At 46.1% G+C, this 12,625-nt stretch overlaps 1 protein-coding gene across 1 annotated transcript in view; it reads right to left on the bottom strand.

Annotated features, from left to right (window-relative positions):
* LAMB4 (laminin subunit beta 4) overlaps positions 1 to 12,625 on the bottom strand; it is an 89,596-nt gene that overhangs the window by 68,443 nt on the left and 8,528 nt on the right. The window contains 6 exon segments of the mRNA XM_040644401.1: positions 4,677 to 4,865; positions 6,480 to 6,600; positions 7,676 to 7,890; positions 8,058 to 8,121; positions 9,055 to 9,243; positions 10,327 to 10,400. Of these exon segments, the coding sequence (XP_040500335.1) occupies positions 4,677 to 4,865; positions 6,480 to 6,600; positions 7,676 to 7,890; positions 8,058 to 8,121; positions 9,055 to 9,243; positions 10,327 to 10,400 (852 nt within the window).

Consider the following 12,625-nt stretch of genomic DNA (forward strand, 5'->3'; position numbering starts at 1 on the left):
TGACAAAAGGCAGAGCTTGGTTTGACGATAAGAAGAGCTCTCTGACAGAGCTGCCCAGTAGAGCAGGGACCCCCTCATTTTTGAGGGGTAGTGTCTAGGAGAGACTGGAACGGCAGTTGACGTGGCTTTGGTAGAGGACAAGTCTGCTGCTAGACATCACATGACCACCAGGGTCTCTCGTATCCTTGGGGGGCTGTGTTTCCAAGCAATGCCACTTTTAAGGAACGCAATAAAGATTTTAAAAAATGAATATCCTGATTCTAAGAAGTAATTATGTTCACATTTATAAACAGGTTTACTTTGGATGAATAAAAACAAACCCCTCCATCTAAAGCCAGGTTATGTATGTTTATATAACACCCATTTAGGTTAGTGAGTTTGGTGGAAAAAACCTAGTTGTTTGGGGTATTGAAGCAAACATGTGGTTGTCTGACAGACTCTTTCAATTTTCAACTGTTACTGGTTTGTGACTAGTAATAAAATCTTATTATGGAAAAACAGCATTCAGTTCTGTTTAGTTTGGGAAAAGTGGAATTTTCTTTTAATTAAATACATTTACTTCTAGAAAGGAAGGAACGAACTGGACTCATTTTGAAAGTAGCCAAAAGGAAAAAGGTCAGCTTTATTTGGGAGACACGCCAAAGGGTCAGCACTGAGCTCCAGAATATAATGAAATTATGCACAGAAGTATTCTTTGGGGAAGGGATGTGGGTGAGTGGGTAGTTACCTTACACAGAAATAACCCTGTGTCATGGCCTTTAGGATAGAAGCCCAAAAAATGCTCTCAGCGTCACACAACTTAACTCCAGCAAACTCACATTATCAGTGGCTGAATCTACCAAATCTTTGTGTCTTTTCCCGTATCACATTCGACTGTGTTCAACCACAGAAGACTTAAAATTAGTCAACTCTAAGGCCTGGAATCTGATTATGTAAATATTTAGGCTCAAACAAGGACAATTCAGAGAAAATTTATATGAGACTGCTGGTCAGTCTTAATAAATGCCATTTGTACACTCATACTCCCACACACATAAACACATGCTTAGGAAACTGGGGAGTCTCATGCAGGCTGTTTTCACAAGCTCCTCATTTGTCTTTCCTTAAAAAAAAAACCTCCCTGTTAATAAAGAATGACTTCTTAGTTTCATATCTGGTACTAGTTTTCTTAGTTCCCTTTAGAAGTGCCATCATTAATTCTAAGTGATTTTTTAAAAAAGATTTGAGAGACAGCGAGCAAGAGCAAGTGAAAGAGAGCACAAGCAGGGGGAGGGGCAGAGGGAGAAGCAGACTCCCCACTGAGCAGGTAACCCGATGCGGGACTCGACCCCAGGATCCGGGATCATGACCTGAGCTGCCGGCAGATGCTTAACAGACTGAGCCACCCAGGCATACCAACACAAAGTGGTTTTTAAGGAACAAAACTTCAGTTAACGTGACTATCTGGCTTAGTTACTTCCAGTCTCTTTCTAGATTCCTAGATTATCTTTTTCAAAATACTATATTTTCCCCTGATTCCACCTAAGAGAGCAATTTCTTCTTCTTTTATAAATGAATAGGATTTAAAACATTAATAAAATGTGTGTGTGCATGTGTGTGTATGCGTACACGTGTGTGTAAGACAGTGGGGGGTGGATTATAGATTCTGGTAAAAAAAATGTAGGGCACTTAGGACACTGATTTAAAGAAATATTTTTTTCTAAGAATTCAGTTCTTTGTATCAGTTTTAAACAGGTCATGCAAGGGAAAATGTTATGCAGTCAGATATCTACTCAGTAATCAGAACAAAAACTTCATTTACGCTTTTCCTATATTATGAGGATTTAAAGTTTGAAATCTAGGATGTTGTATACGTTCAGGTGGCTATGAATTACTTCTGTATATGACTTCATTTTATGTATCATGCGGATATAATTTGAAGTTGTAGTTTTACAGCAAACCCCTCCCTCCTCCCGAAAAATAATGAGATCCTGATGATATCGCCTAAGAAGCAGGATTTCTAGGTCTTGGGAGAGGCAATCTTCCATGGGCCCTGGGCATTCGAACGTTTTTGCTGAGTGTGCCAATAATGCCAGGCCCTGACTGCTTTTCACCCGGGGCCATTTCTCAAGGTTGCTTTTTCAGCAAGCTACCTGGAGGGGTGAGGTAACCTCTTCCCCTGGACAAAGAACAGGCATGCTTCCCCTTGCGATAAAAGCAATGAATTCCCCAAGCTCAGTGTTCCTTGGCTGTGGCATAAACTCATTAGGTATGTGGGATCCAACAGGCACCCTCTGAATTGCCCCATGGGACTCAGGGCTTGGGGACATGGGAACACACACCAATACAAGCATCTTGTTGCTTGCTGTGTCATGGGTAATGAAGTCCTTTGTCTTCACCTGGGAGTTTCATGTCTGCCACCAACATCCGTGAAACAGTAACAAGCTCCTTGTCAGTCTGCAAGTAGAGTAAAATCTCAGACCCAGGAACTGGCACTGGGTATTGAAAATCAAGTTGGAGGATTTATCTATGCAGCAATTGAGAGCAGTGCTAGGACTGGAGCGAGACAAGCAAGGTGCCTGGGGCACAAAACTTCAGGAGGCGCTCACTGCCAGGTTAGTGCAAATGGCAGGTGTCAACCCCGTGCTTATATCACTTGGAGAGAGACAGAGAGTCCTTCCTGAAGTGCTGGGACCTAGGCGCTTGGCTTGTCTCGCTCTAGTCTCGTTCCTGCAGGGAAGTTCAAATTAAAATAATGATGAGATAACTTCTTATTAGCAAAAACTGAAGTGTGACAAAACCAAGGGTTGGCCAGGATACAGAGCAATGGGAACAGTCACGTGCAGCTGGTGTGGGTGTTAACTGGTACCCCCACTGAGGGAATGATGCGGTCTCATGTAGTTGACTTGCAGAAGCTCACACCCTATGGTCCAGTAATTCCCCTCCTTGGTATGGCTCTTAAGGACAGGTTTTGTGTATGTGCACAAGGCCACATACACAAGAATGTTTTCTGAAGCATCAAAAGAAAAATGGCCAAATAGATTTGGTCATATTTAGAGGAAGAAAGAGCTCTATACAGATATTACATACAGATACTAAAACTGGAGACTGAGGGCTACCTGATATGGACAAATCTCAAAAATATAATGTTGAACAAAATAATCAAGGATACATACAGTGTGATACCACTTATCTAAAGCTTGAAAACATGCCAACATATATTGTTTCTATACAAGAACATATAAAAGTGTGAAAGCCAGCATTGCAATGATAATTGCCAAATATGTGAGTTTATCCCCAGGAAGGAGGGTAACAAACGGGACAGGTGTGTGCCTGGAGCCCTAGCAGCATCTGTAGTGTTTTAGTAAGGTCCTGAAGATGATAGGGTAAGATATGTTTTGACAAGGCTTCTGGTGGGCCTAAGGGTGCTTATTATATTATTTTCTATTATTTGTATATGCATAAGATGATCCATTTTTAAAAGCTGAGATTAAAGACAAAATGAATGATTTTTAAAGATTCAAAAAAAGAAGCAAGGTGGGGCACCTGGGTGGCTTAGTCAGTTAAGCCACCCACTCCTGGTTTCGGCTTAGGTCATGATCTCAGGGTGGTGAGACTGAGCCAAGCATCGGGCTCAGCATGGAGTCTGCTTAAGACTCTCTCTCCCTCTCCCTCTGCCCTGTCTCCCTCTCTCTCTCTCTCTTTCTAAAGTCAATAAATAAATTTTAAGAAGAAGGAGGAGGAGGAAGAGGAGGAGGAGAAGAGGAGGCTCCAGTGGCAAGGTAATGTTAGCTTATACATCTTATCAGCAAAATTGAATTGTCTACAATCAGATAAATGTTGCAGCCAATTTGACTACGGATCTTCCTCAACTTAAGGCAGGGCTCTGATAAACCTGTCATAAGCCGAACGTTTCTTAAGTCGAAAATATATTTAATACATCTAACCTACCAAACATCACAGCTTAGTCTAGCCTGCCTTAGCAGTGCTGACAACACTTGCATTGGCTGACAGTTGGGCAAAATCATCCAACACACAGCCTGTTGTATAATAAAGTGCTGAACGTCTCATGTAATTTACTGACTACTGTACTGAAAGTGAAAACAGAATGGCCGTGTGGGTACAGAATGGCTGTGGGGGATTACTGGTTGCTGACCCTCCTGACCAGCGGCACTGACTGGGAGCTGGCCCGGGCCAGCATCAGGAGAGAGGGTCAGCCCCTTATGGCTAGCCCGGGGAAAGATCCGAGTTCAAAATCCGAAGTAAGTTTCTAGGGAACGTCCACTGCTTTGGCGCCATGGCGAAGTTGAAACACCCCAAGTGAAGCCAGCCGGCCACGGTGAGTCGGGTGCCCTGTGCTTAGCTACAACCCCCGGCTGACCTCCAGGACACTCAGGGGTCCGCAGCACCGGCTGAAACCACCCGCCCCCTCCTGGCTCAATCCAGAAGAGCTTCCTGATTCACCAGTGTCGGCCACTGCCGCAGGGCTACCAGGATGGACCCGGATCATCTGGCCCAAATGGTGCTGAGAGCGAAAGCTCTTAGAGCTGAAGCGCTTTCATGAGCCCCCCAGCCCCTAAATCGGGCACTTTGGGGATGCTGCAAAACCGAGCGGGGGGCTGGCGGCCCAACGGAGGCCTCTCCATCAGCCTTGGCTCACACGTGTGGGAGAGAGAGGCTGGAGGCCGGGGACTCACGGATGCAGGCGTATGGATCGGACATGGCCTTGAGCGGGTCCCTGTAGAAGAGGGGTTTGCAGCGGTCACAGTGCTGCCCCTCGGTGTTGTGGCGACAGTCTTCACACACGCCCCCGCTGCGGCCGCCGCTCCTCACGTACACCGTCATGTTGAAGTGACAGCGGTCAGAGTGGCTGTTGCAGTGACAAGCTGAGGAAGGAGAGGGGTTATGAGAGGTTGGAGAAGGTCTGGGGGACACCAAGCGGCTGTGCTGGTGCCAATTACTACAGCCCTTGTGCCTTCTATCTCCCACCACTCTGCCGTCTTATTAGAGATACACCAACTATGCACGGATTATTTTTTTAAAGGTATTTATTTATTTATTTGAGAGAGAGAGCAAGAGAGATCACAGAGGGAGAGGGAGAAGCAGACTCAGCGTTGAGCTGGGAGCTGGACATGGGGCTCGATCCCAGGACCCTGGGTGGAAGAAAGATGCTTAACCCACTGAGCCACCGTGGCGCCCCAGTATACACAGATAAAAACAGGTGCTTTCAAAGGATCTTTCTAGTGCTCTGATTCTGCTCATATACTCTCTGTAAAATGTACTCCCTGCCTTTAATATTTGTTTTTTACATCAAATAAACAAAAGTACATCATTTGGGTGATCCAGAAGGCCTAGAGTACAATTTCATTGTTTTCCAGTAGAGAATACTTTCACTGACTTAGGCTTTGTAAACTTGAATTTTTATATCCTATGTTCTGTGAGCCCAGGGATCCTCAGATAAGATGTCCGAGCTGGGCCCCCACCTGCTTCTCCATCTCTATGGGCAGAAGAGCTGGAAGGGTGGCTATAGGTCACTCCCATCCCATCTGGGGCTCAGCCGGAGCAAGAGAGGAAAAGGACTTTGTCTTGCTGGTAAAGTCTGTGCTGTGTGCCTTGTTGGGGTTTCCCTGTAAATAGCAAAATCTCAGCTCCGTTTTGCTGGGTCTTGCCCACTGTGACTCTCAAGGATGGGATGTCTGCATGAGAGCTCTTCCAGTCACCTCACTCTCCCTCACATCTATCCCCTGCCCCAATCTGGGAAAAGAAACTGAGTAACAAGTTTGTATGGAAGTTCATCAAAATTCAGAGGCCGTGAACACCTTACAAGAAAATCCTTTACCTTATTAGTCTAAATATTCTACAAAAAATACACTAGCCTGTCAGACTTGGTCCTTGTCCTCATCTCTCCTGACATAGGTGTTTAAGATTCAGTTCATGAGGGGTGCCTGGGTGGCTCAGTCAGCTAAGCATTTGCCTTTGGCTCAAGTCATGATCCCAGGATCCTGGGATCGAGTCCCATGTCAGGCTCCCTGCTCAGCGAGGACCCTGCTTCTCCTTTTGCCTGCCGCTCTGCCTGCTTGTGCTGTCAAATAAACAAATAAAATATTAAAAAAAAAAAAAAGATCCAGTTAGTGAAATGTGTGACTATTCAGGAAAACAGTAGGGATCTCTGAACCATACGCAGTCTTCACCAGATCCTGGAGCGGCCCTGTCCCCACCGATATTACCGTTCTATGGCTCTGCCCCTCCTCCGGAAAGGGACCACATGGAGTGCATATTGTTTCAGTGTGTAAATTAACGTTCGTGTTTGGTGTGAAGGCTTGAAAAGCTGGTACTCTTCTCTGCAAGGCCATGGGAAACATTAGGATATCCCACAGCAGGAGCCGGGAGCCACAGGACAATCAGCCCTGCCACCTGCAGCCCCACTGAAATCAGAACTAAATTGTCTTTGAGGCAGTACAGAGCACACTGGCTCCAGGCTGAGAACATTCTCCACATACCTCTGCATGTGCTGTCCTCGAGGCCTGCTCCTGGCCTCCAGGGAGCGTCGTGGAAGAAGTCCCTGCACCTCTCACAGTTCGGGCCATCTGTATCGTGCTGACAGACGCAGCGACCGTGAACCTGCATGGTGTGGAAAGGGGGCTTTGCTTGGAGGATGCTGGGGTTTGTTACGCGGAAAATGAGATAGCAGGCTGGCGCCTCTCTGGGTCTTCGTGTTCCCGGCTGGTGATAGCACCAACCTTGACTGTCTTCTGTCATTAGCTTAGCCAGCTCTTAAATTTCAGAAAAAAATTTAAGATGTTCGGGAAACACAATTACAGTTTTTGGCATTTCTGAATTCTAGTTTTAAGACAACAGATTGCAGCCGGCAGCACAAGGAGAGACAGGATGGGGAGTGTGTGTGTGTGTGTGTGTGTGTGCACACGCGCGCAGGGGGTGGCTGAAGAACATAAGGGATAAGGGAAAAGAGGGAATTAGAAAACAAAAGAAACTGGAGGAAAAGGTGCGATTCTCTTGGTTTTTCCCCAAAATGCCCTGTATGTCCATGTTCAAGGAGAGAAGTTCTATTTCTAGGGAAATGTGAGGAGGCCACAGGGAAAGGGCGGGAGCTTCGGCCATCTTGCCTTGTCTGATTGTGGCGAACAGTTTGAAATTATTTCGCGGACACACCCTCGGGACTCGGTGTAAAAACACAATTCTTCTACCACATCACTCTTTGAAGCCTCGTCCCAAGCACGGAGGAGATCAGTGTGAGGAACAGTCCTTCCCAGGGCAAGAACGTCACTTGGAGCGGCCATTTTGACAGCGACAGAGTTTAGTCCAACACCCTGGCACGGAGTACAGCTCTCTCACACAAGAGACCTTTGAGGCATTTTTGTGGGACAATGCGTCCTCGCCACCAAAGCTCCATTCCCGAAAAAAACAAATAAAACTAAAAGGGAGCAAGTTGGGCTCCCCTGAAATCATAAATGATAAATGCTGCTTATTAATTCATCTGTAGCAGAATCCACAAGAACCTCTGGCCGGGGAGCCAAAGCCCTCTCGTCCCCCGTCCCCCGCCGGGACACCTGCGCCCACACAAAGCTGTCACTTCGAGGGTGGAGCCCCCTGTGGAGAGTCTGATCTACGTTCAGCAGCAGCGCAGTGAAGGACAGACAAGGGAGCCAGCGGCCTCTGCGACTGCTCAGGAACTCACCATTCCGGGCGGGCTGAACGCGTCTCCCCGCACCTTGTGCGCCGGGCCGCACTCGCGGGCGTGGCCATTGCAAAAACAGCTGCCCCGCACGACCATCTTATACACAGCATAGTAGTACTTATCAAGGGACCCGTTTTCCCTCCTTCCCAGCAACGTATCCCCCAGGGTATGGAGTTTGGTAAAGTTTATCCTCAGGTTTGTCAATGTCACCAGGTCTAGAGAAAGGAAAACAGCAGAGCAAAGCGCACTTAGGCGGCACCAGGTCAAGGCACTCTCCCGGACGACATCCCCTTAATGTACCGCGGACACGCGGTGACGAGGAGAAGGCCGAACGTGAAATTTCAGAAAAGGAATTGGGGTGAAAACGGAGCGCGATTCATACCCTGGATGTAGGGGCTGTAAGGGTTTTCTATTTCAAAGCTGGGATCCAGAACTTTTAAAACAACCTGTAAAACAAATATAGGTAAGCATACAAATGTTTTAACAAAAACAGCATTGTTAAATACACTCTCAAAGAAGAGATCCTGACCTTACAAGAGGCTGGAGCCATTGCCTCTCCTGCTGGTGTAGGAGGCAGATTATTCTTTGGGTTCTCACATGAAGAGAAGTCCCAAGAACGAAAATGAATGAAAGATCTTAAACAGTCACTCTGGCTCTTTATGCCCAAGGAGTCCATGAAGGCAGGAGCGCTCACGGCTCCTTCCCCCGGGGTTCGGGTGGAGGGCTGGGGTCACAGTTTAGCAAATCATCAACCATCTGGATCTGCCAGGGAGTTCTAGAGCTGCTTTCTGCCACCAATTCTTTCATTCTACCTGATAAAATAATACCGCCGAACCACACTCCTACCCCGGCCCTCTGCCAGTCACCAGCTTTGCTCAGAGGAAGCTCCTGGCAGATTCCAGCTGGGTGAGGGTTTACTGAGCATGGAGAGAACACAGCTCAACCAGGGCTGCCGCTAGCCTACCGCAAAGGTTAGAAACAGATGCTCCTTCCTCTGGGGGCCCTGTGCCTCCAGTGCCCAGCCTCGGGTCTCAATCCCCACTCACCCTCAGCTGGGCACTCATGTGCACAATTATTTTTCTTTCTTAAGTAGGCTCCATGGGGCTTGAACTCATGACCTTGAGATCAAGACCTGAGCTCAACCACTCGAGCCACCCAGGCACCCCGTGCAGAGTTATTTCCTATAAGGTATATACTAATTATCTGAGTTCGAAACAAATGCAGGACTCATTTCAATTTAAGACACATTCATTCTTTAAAAAACAACAGCTTGGGTTCTATTTCAGTAAACACTACCTAAATTGTTTACATTTAAATGAACCACAGTAGCGAAAAAAGGTTTAATTTCTATCTGAGAAATCCAAGAAAGGAGAGGCTACCTCGCCACCAGTGGAGGGTTCAATATCCGAATATTTGGAGTCACAAACAAGGTCTCCCACTCCCTGGGCCTGGCCCGATGTGATATTGGGAAAGGAAGCAGCGCAGTCTTTTGCAAAATATTTGAGTACTTTCCAGGTGTGCCCATAGTCTGCAGACCGTTCAACTAACATCGCGGCAGGCCGAAAACTCTGGAAGAACATGAGGCAAACCTGTAATGCTTCACACAGGCAGATTTCACTGTCTTCACATTGAACATTTATATTTCCTAACCCCTGTTTTCCAAACTTTATTTGTATCTTTGAAAATCTGTCATGCAACGAACACACAGAAATCTCTTTCCAGTCAGTGGGCAAGCTTTCGTGAGCGTATACTTTGCCTCGAATCTGGTTCTGTTTAAAAAATGTGTATGGACTGTGTGAATTACTCACTGAAGAAGGAGAGCATGTCCATTTTTAAAAAGCCGATGCAATTGATATTTTACAGCGATTTGCATGTGGTTTTCTTCGATGAGAACACTTTTCTCTGGCAAAATCCTCCAAAATCTACCGGGAAGCTTTTTCCGATTTCTCAAAGCGGAGTTCACCTCCTTAGGGAGCCCGCCAACATTCTGAACATATGTCAGTTCCTGCACGTACCATCTTACATTGATTTTAAATCTCTAGGTATGTTTGTATCCTTGACTAGACTGTGAGCCCTTTGAGGGCAAACACTTGTGGGGCTTTCTTTTTTTTCATTTTTTATTTTATTTTCATATTTTATTACCATGAGTCAGCTTCCAGTCTGACGACAAAATTAGAATTTTGATGAATGATTTGGGAATGACTATAGCACAGGATTTCTCTGGCATCTAACTATCCTTAGTACAGACCCTTTCATTTTTCTGCCTCTTTTGATCACAGCCTTTCTGTATTTCCCTAAATAATTTCCATTTCCTGCCTTTTTCTTGTGAAAATGATTTTTCTTCACTCCCTATCACCCCATAGCTTGGAGTTTTCCTTTCTGCTCTATCTTGTAAGACTTCTTTCTTTCTTTTTTTTTTTTTTTTGGTTGACCACCTAGGTGACTAATTAGTGAGTAGTGGGGTTTTTGTTTTTGCTTGTTTTTGTTTGTTTGTTTTGTTTTCCACTCAGGAACCAAAACCCAAATAGCAAAGCTTGAGTAGAGATTTACAAAGTCTTCTGTGCTCTGCCAGAAAGGAAGGAAATGAAATCCCAGGCAAGCCCAGCATTTGGTAGGTAGGTAGAGGGGGCAGCAAGTCCACACAGCTGTACCTTGAAGGTCAGAATGAGGTGGCTGAACTGGAATAATGCCTCTAGGTCCAATCGGATGCTGACATGATCAAGACCTAAAGAAAAATCCAGAAAGAAGAAAATCAGTGATATTGAGAGACCCCTATTTATCACATTAATCCCTCCCTATGGTGTGCCTGTAATAAAACCCTTTGATATCACATGAATGGGCACCCNNACTCTTTCCTGGTCTGGTCCAGTGGCTTCCCGTAACACTCCATGCATAGGAGAAGGTGTATTGGAGAGCAATATAGGTTTTACCCAGATCGTGCCCACATTCATGTTATGGTGGCAGTGCACACGGCCACTTTGTGGAAGTATTACATCCCACCAAGGGACTTCGGGATGGTCCCCATAGGAAGGCGGGGCGCATATCCTTGAACTCACCTCTTGACTGTGTGTAACCATGAGCTAGCGAGCCAGAGCCTGGTAAAAAACGACACACACTTTTCTTCCAGTAGCTGCTTAATAATCACTTGGACTAGTTTTATCGTCACTTAGCATAAAACACAGCCTGAAATACTCCCCCTGAAGTGAGGATCTGTGGCTCCTCCGTGACTGAGGAGAAGAAAGAAGTATCCTGGCCAGGACTCTGCACTGAGATAGTCAGCGGCCATTCTCCTCCAGCCTGGACGTGGAGGTTCAGTCTCAGTCTGGACGGAGAGGAAGCCCTGACCGCTCTAGAGCAGACTATCCAGTCGGAATAGGAGTCACATGGGTCATTTAAGACTTTCTAACAGCCACACTTAAAAAAGTACAAACAAGCAGGTGAAACTCATTTTAATGTATTTAACCCAATATATCAAAAGCAGTCTCATTTCAACATGTGGTCAAATTAAAAAAAAAATAATGCTTTCTTTTAACCATTAACAATGCTTCATTTTTCCCAAATGAAGTCTTAGAAATCTGGAATGGTTTTACACCTCGAGCACATCTCAGTCTGGATAACCCGTGTTGTAAATGCACAGGAGTGCATGTGGCGAGGGGCTCCGGGACCAGATGATGCAGCTCTGAGAGCAGGAACTGGGCTGCAGTGAATGGAGGCGTTTTGTTTGAGGGTGAATCACTCAAGAGGGTTTGCTGCTCAGAGGGCAGCCCCATTCCTGGCTCCGGGTCAAGGGCTCCTCACCCTTTCTAGAAAGGAGATCTCCTTTCCGCTCTCGAAAGTTCTTGGCTGAGGACACTTGTTCGATGCAAACCAACTCAGAGGGGCCACTCCTTCTGTGAGGAGATGTGGGACAAATGCTGGACATGTGGTTTAAAACAGCTGTTAAGCAGGGCGCCTGGGTGGCTCAGTCTGTTGGGCACCTGCCTTCAGCTCCGGTCATGATCTCAGGGTCCTGGGATTGAGCCCTGTGTTGGGTTCCCTGCTCAGTGGGGAGTCTGCTTCTCCCTCTGCTCCTCCCCCTGCTTGTGCTCTCTCTCTCTCTCTCTCAGAAAAAAAAAAACCCATAAAAACCAGCTGTTAAGCAAAAATGGCATCAATGAAGGCAGGTGGCTATGGCAAAGCCACCTCCCGTGCACTAAGGAGAGCCCAATTAGGGATCAATAACGGGGATCCAAAATGAGCTGGCATTTTAGTAGACACCAATCACGTGCTTTTCCAATGGACAGCACAGAAAAACAGCCTCATATTACACTTGCCCTATATATTATGATCCTATACATTATGCTTATTCCCGTGTTCCCCTAATGGTCTAGATCCCCCGTGGGAAATGAGCTTAGGCGTCTGAAGAGGACAAAGGGACTGTAGCGCCAGTACAACATATGGAGATGTGGCAAATGGAATCATTTTGTGGGCAGAGGGCTCCCGATAGGTGTTAAAGAGGAGCCATCATGAGTGAGCCAGCCTACATTCATTCAAGCACGGAAAGCCCAAGGCTGGGGTGGGATGTGAGGAATCCCCAGTCGGGTCCTGATCAGGGCACCTCAGAAATGAGGGTGCTCAGGGCCAATATAAGCTTCAATACCACAATTGTTCATGAACAGAGAAGGGTGCCAATCTAGGAAGGAAAGGCCATCAGTCAGTACCAACTATCTTTTCAATTCAATTTTTATATGAAAATATTTGGCTTGCGGCAAGAAATGAAATGTTCTTTTTCTCTCTCCCTGCATGTGCTGCAGAAGGAAAAAGTACGTGGTGATAACTCTCAGCTTTTCCCCAGGCACCCTTAATTCCATTTACATCAGTGTGTTTTATATTAGTCTTCATTCACCAGCACCTTGTAAGCGTCCTATTTTTTCTTTTCTTTTCCTTTCCTTTTTTTTTTTTTTTTTTTTT

This window comes from Ursus maritimus, unplaced genomic scaffold (genome assembly GCF_017311325.1).
Source record: "Ursus maritimus isolate PB19 unplaced genomic scaffold, ASM1731132v1 scaffold_3, whole genome shotgun sequence".
Lineage (NCBI taxonomy): Eukaryota > Metazoa > Chordata > Mammalia > Carnivora > Ursidae > Ursus > Ursus maritimus.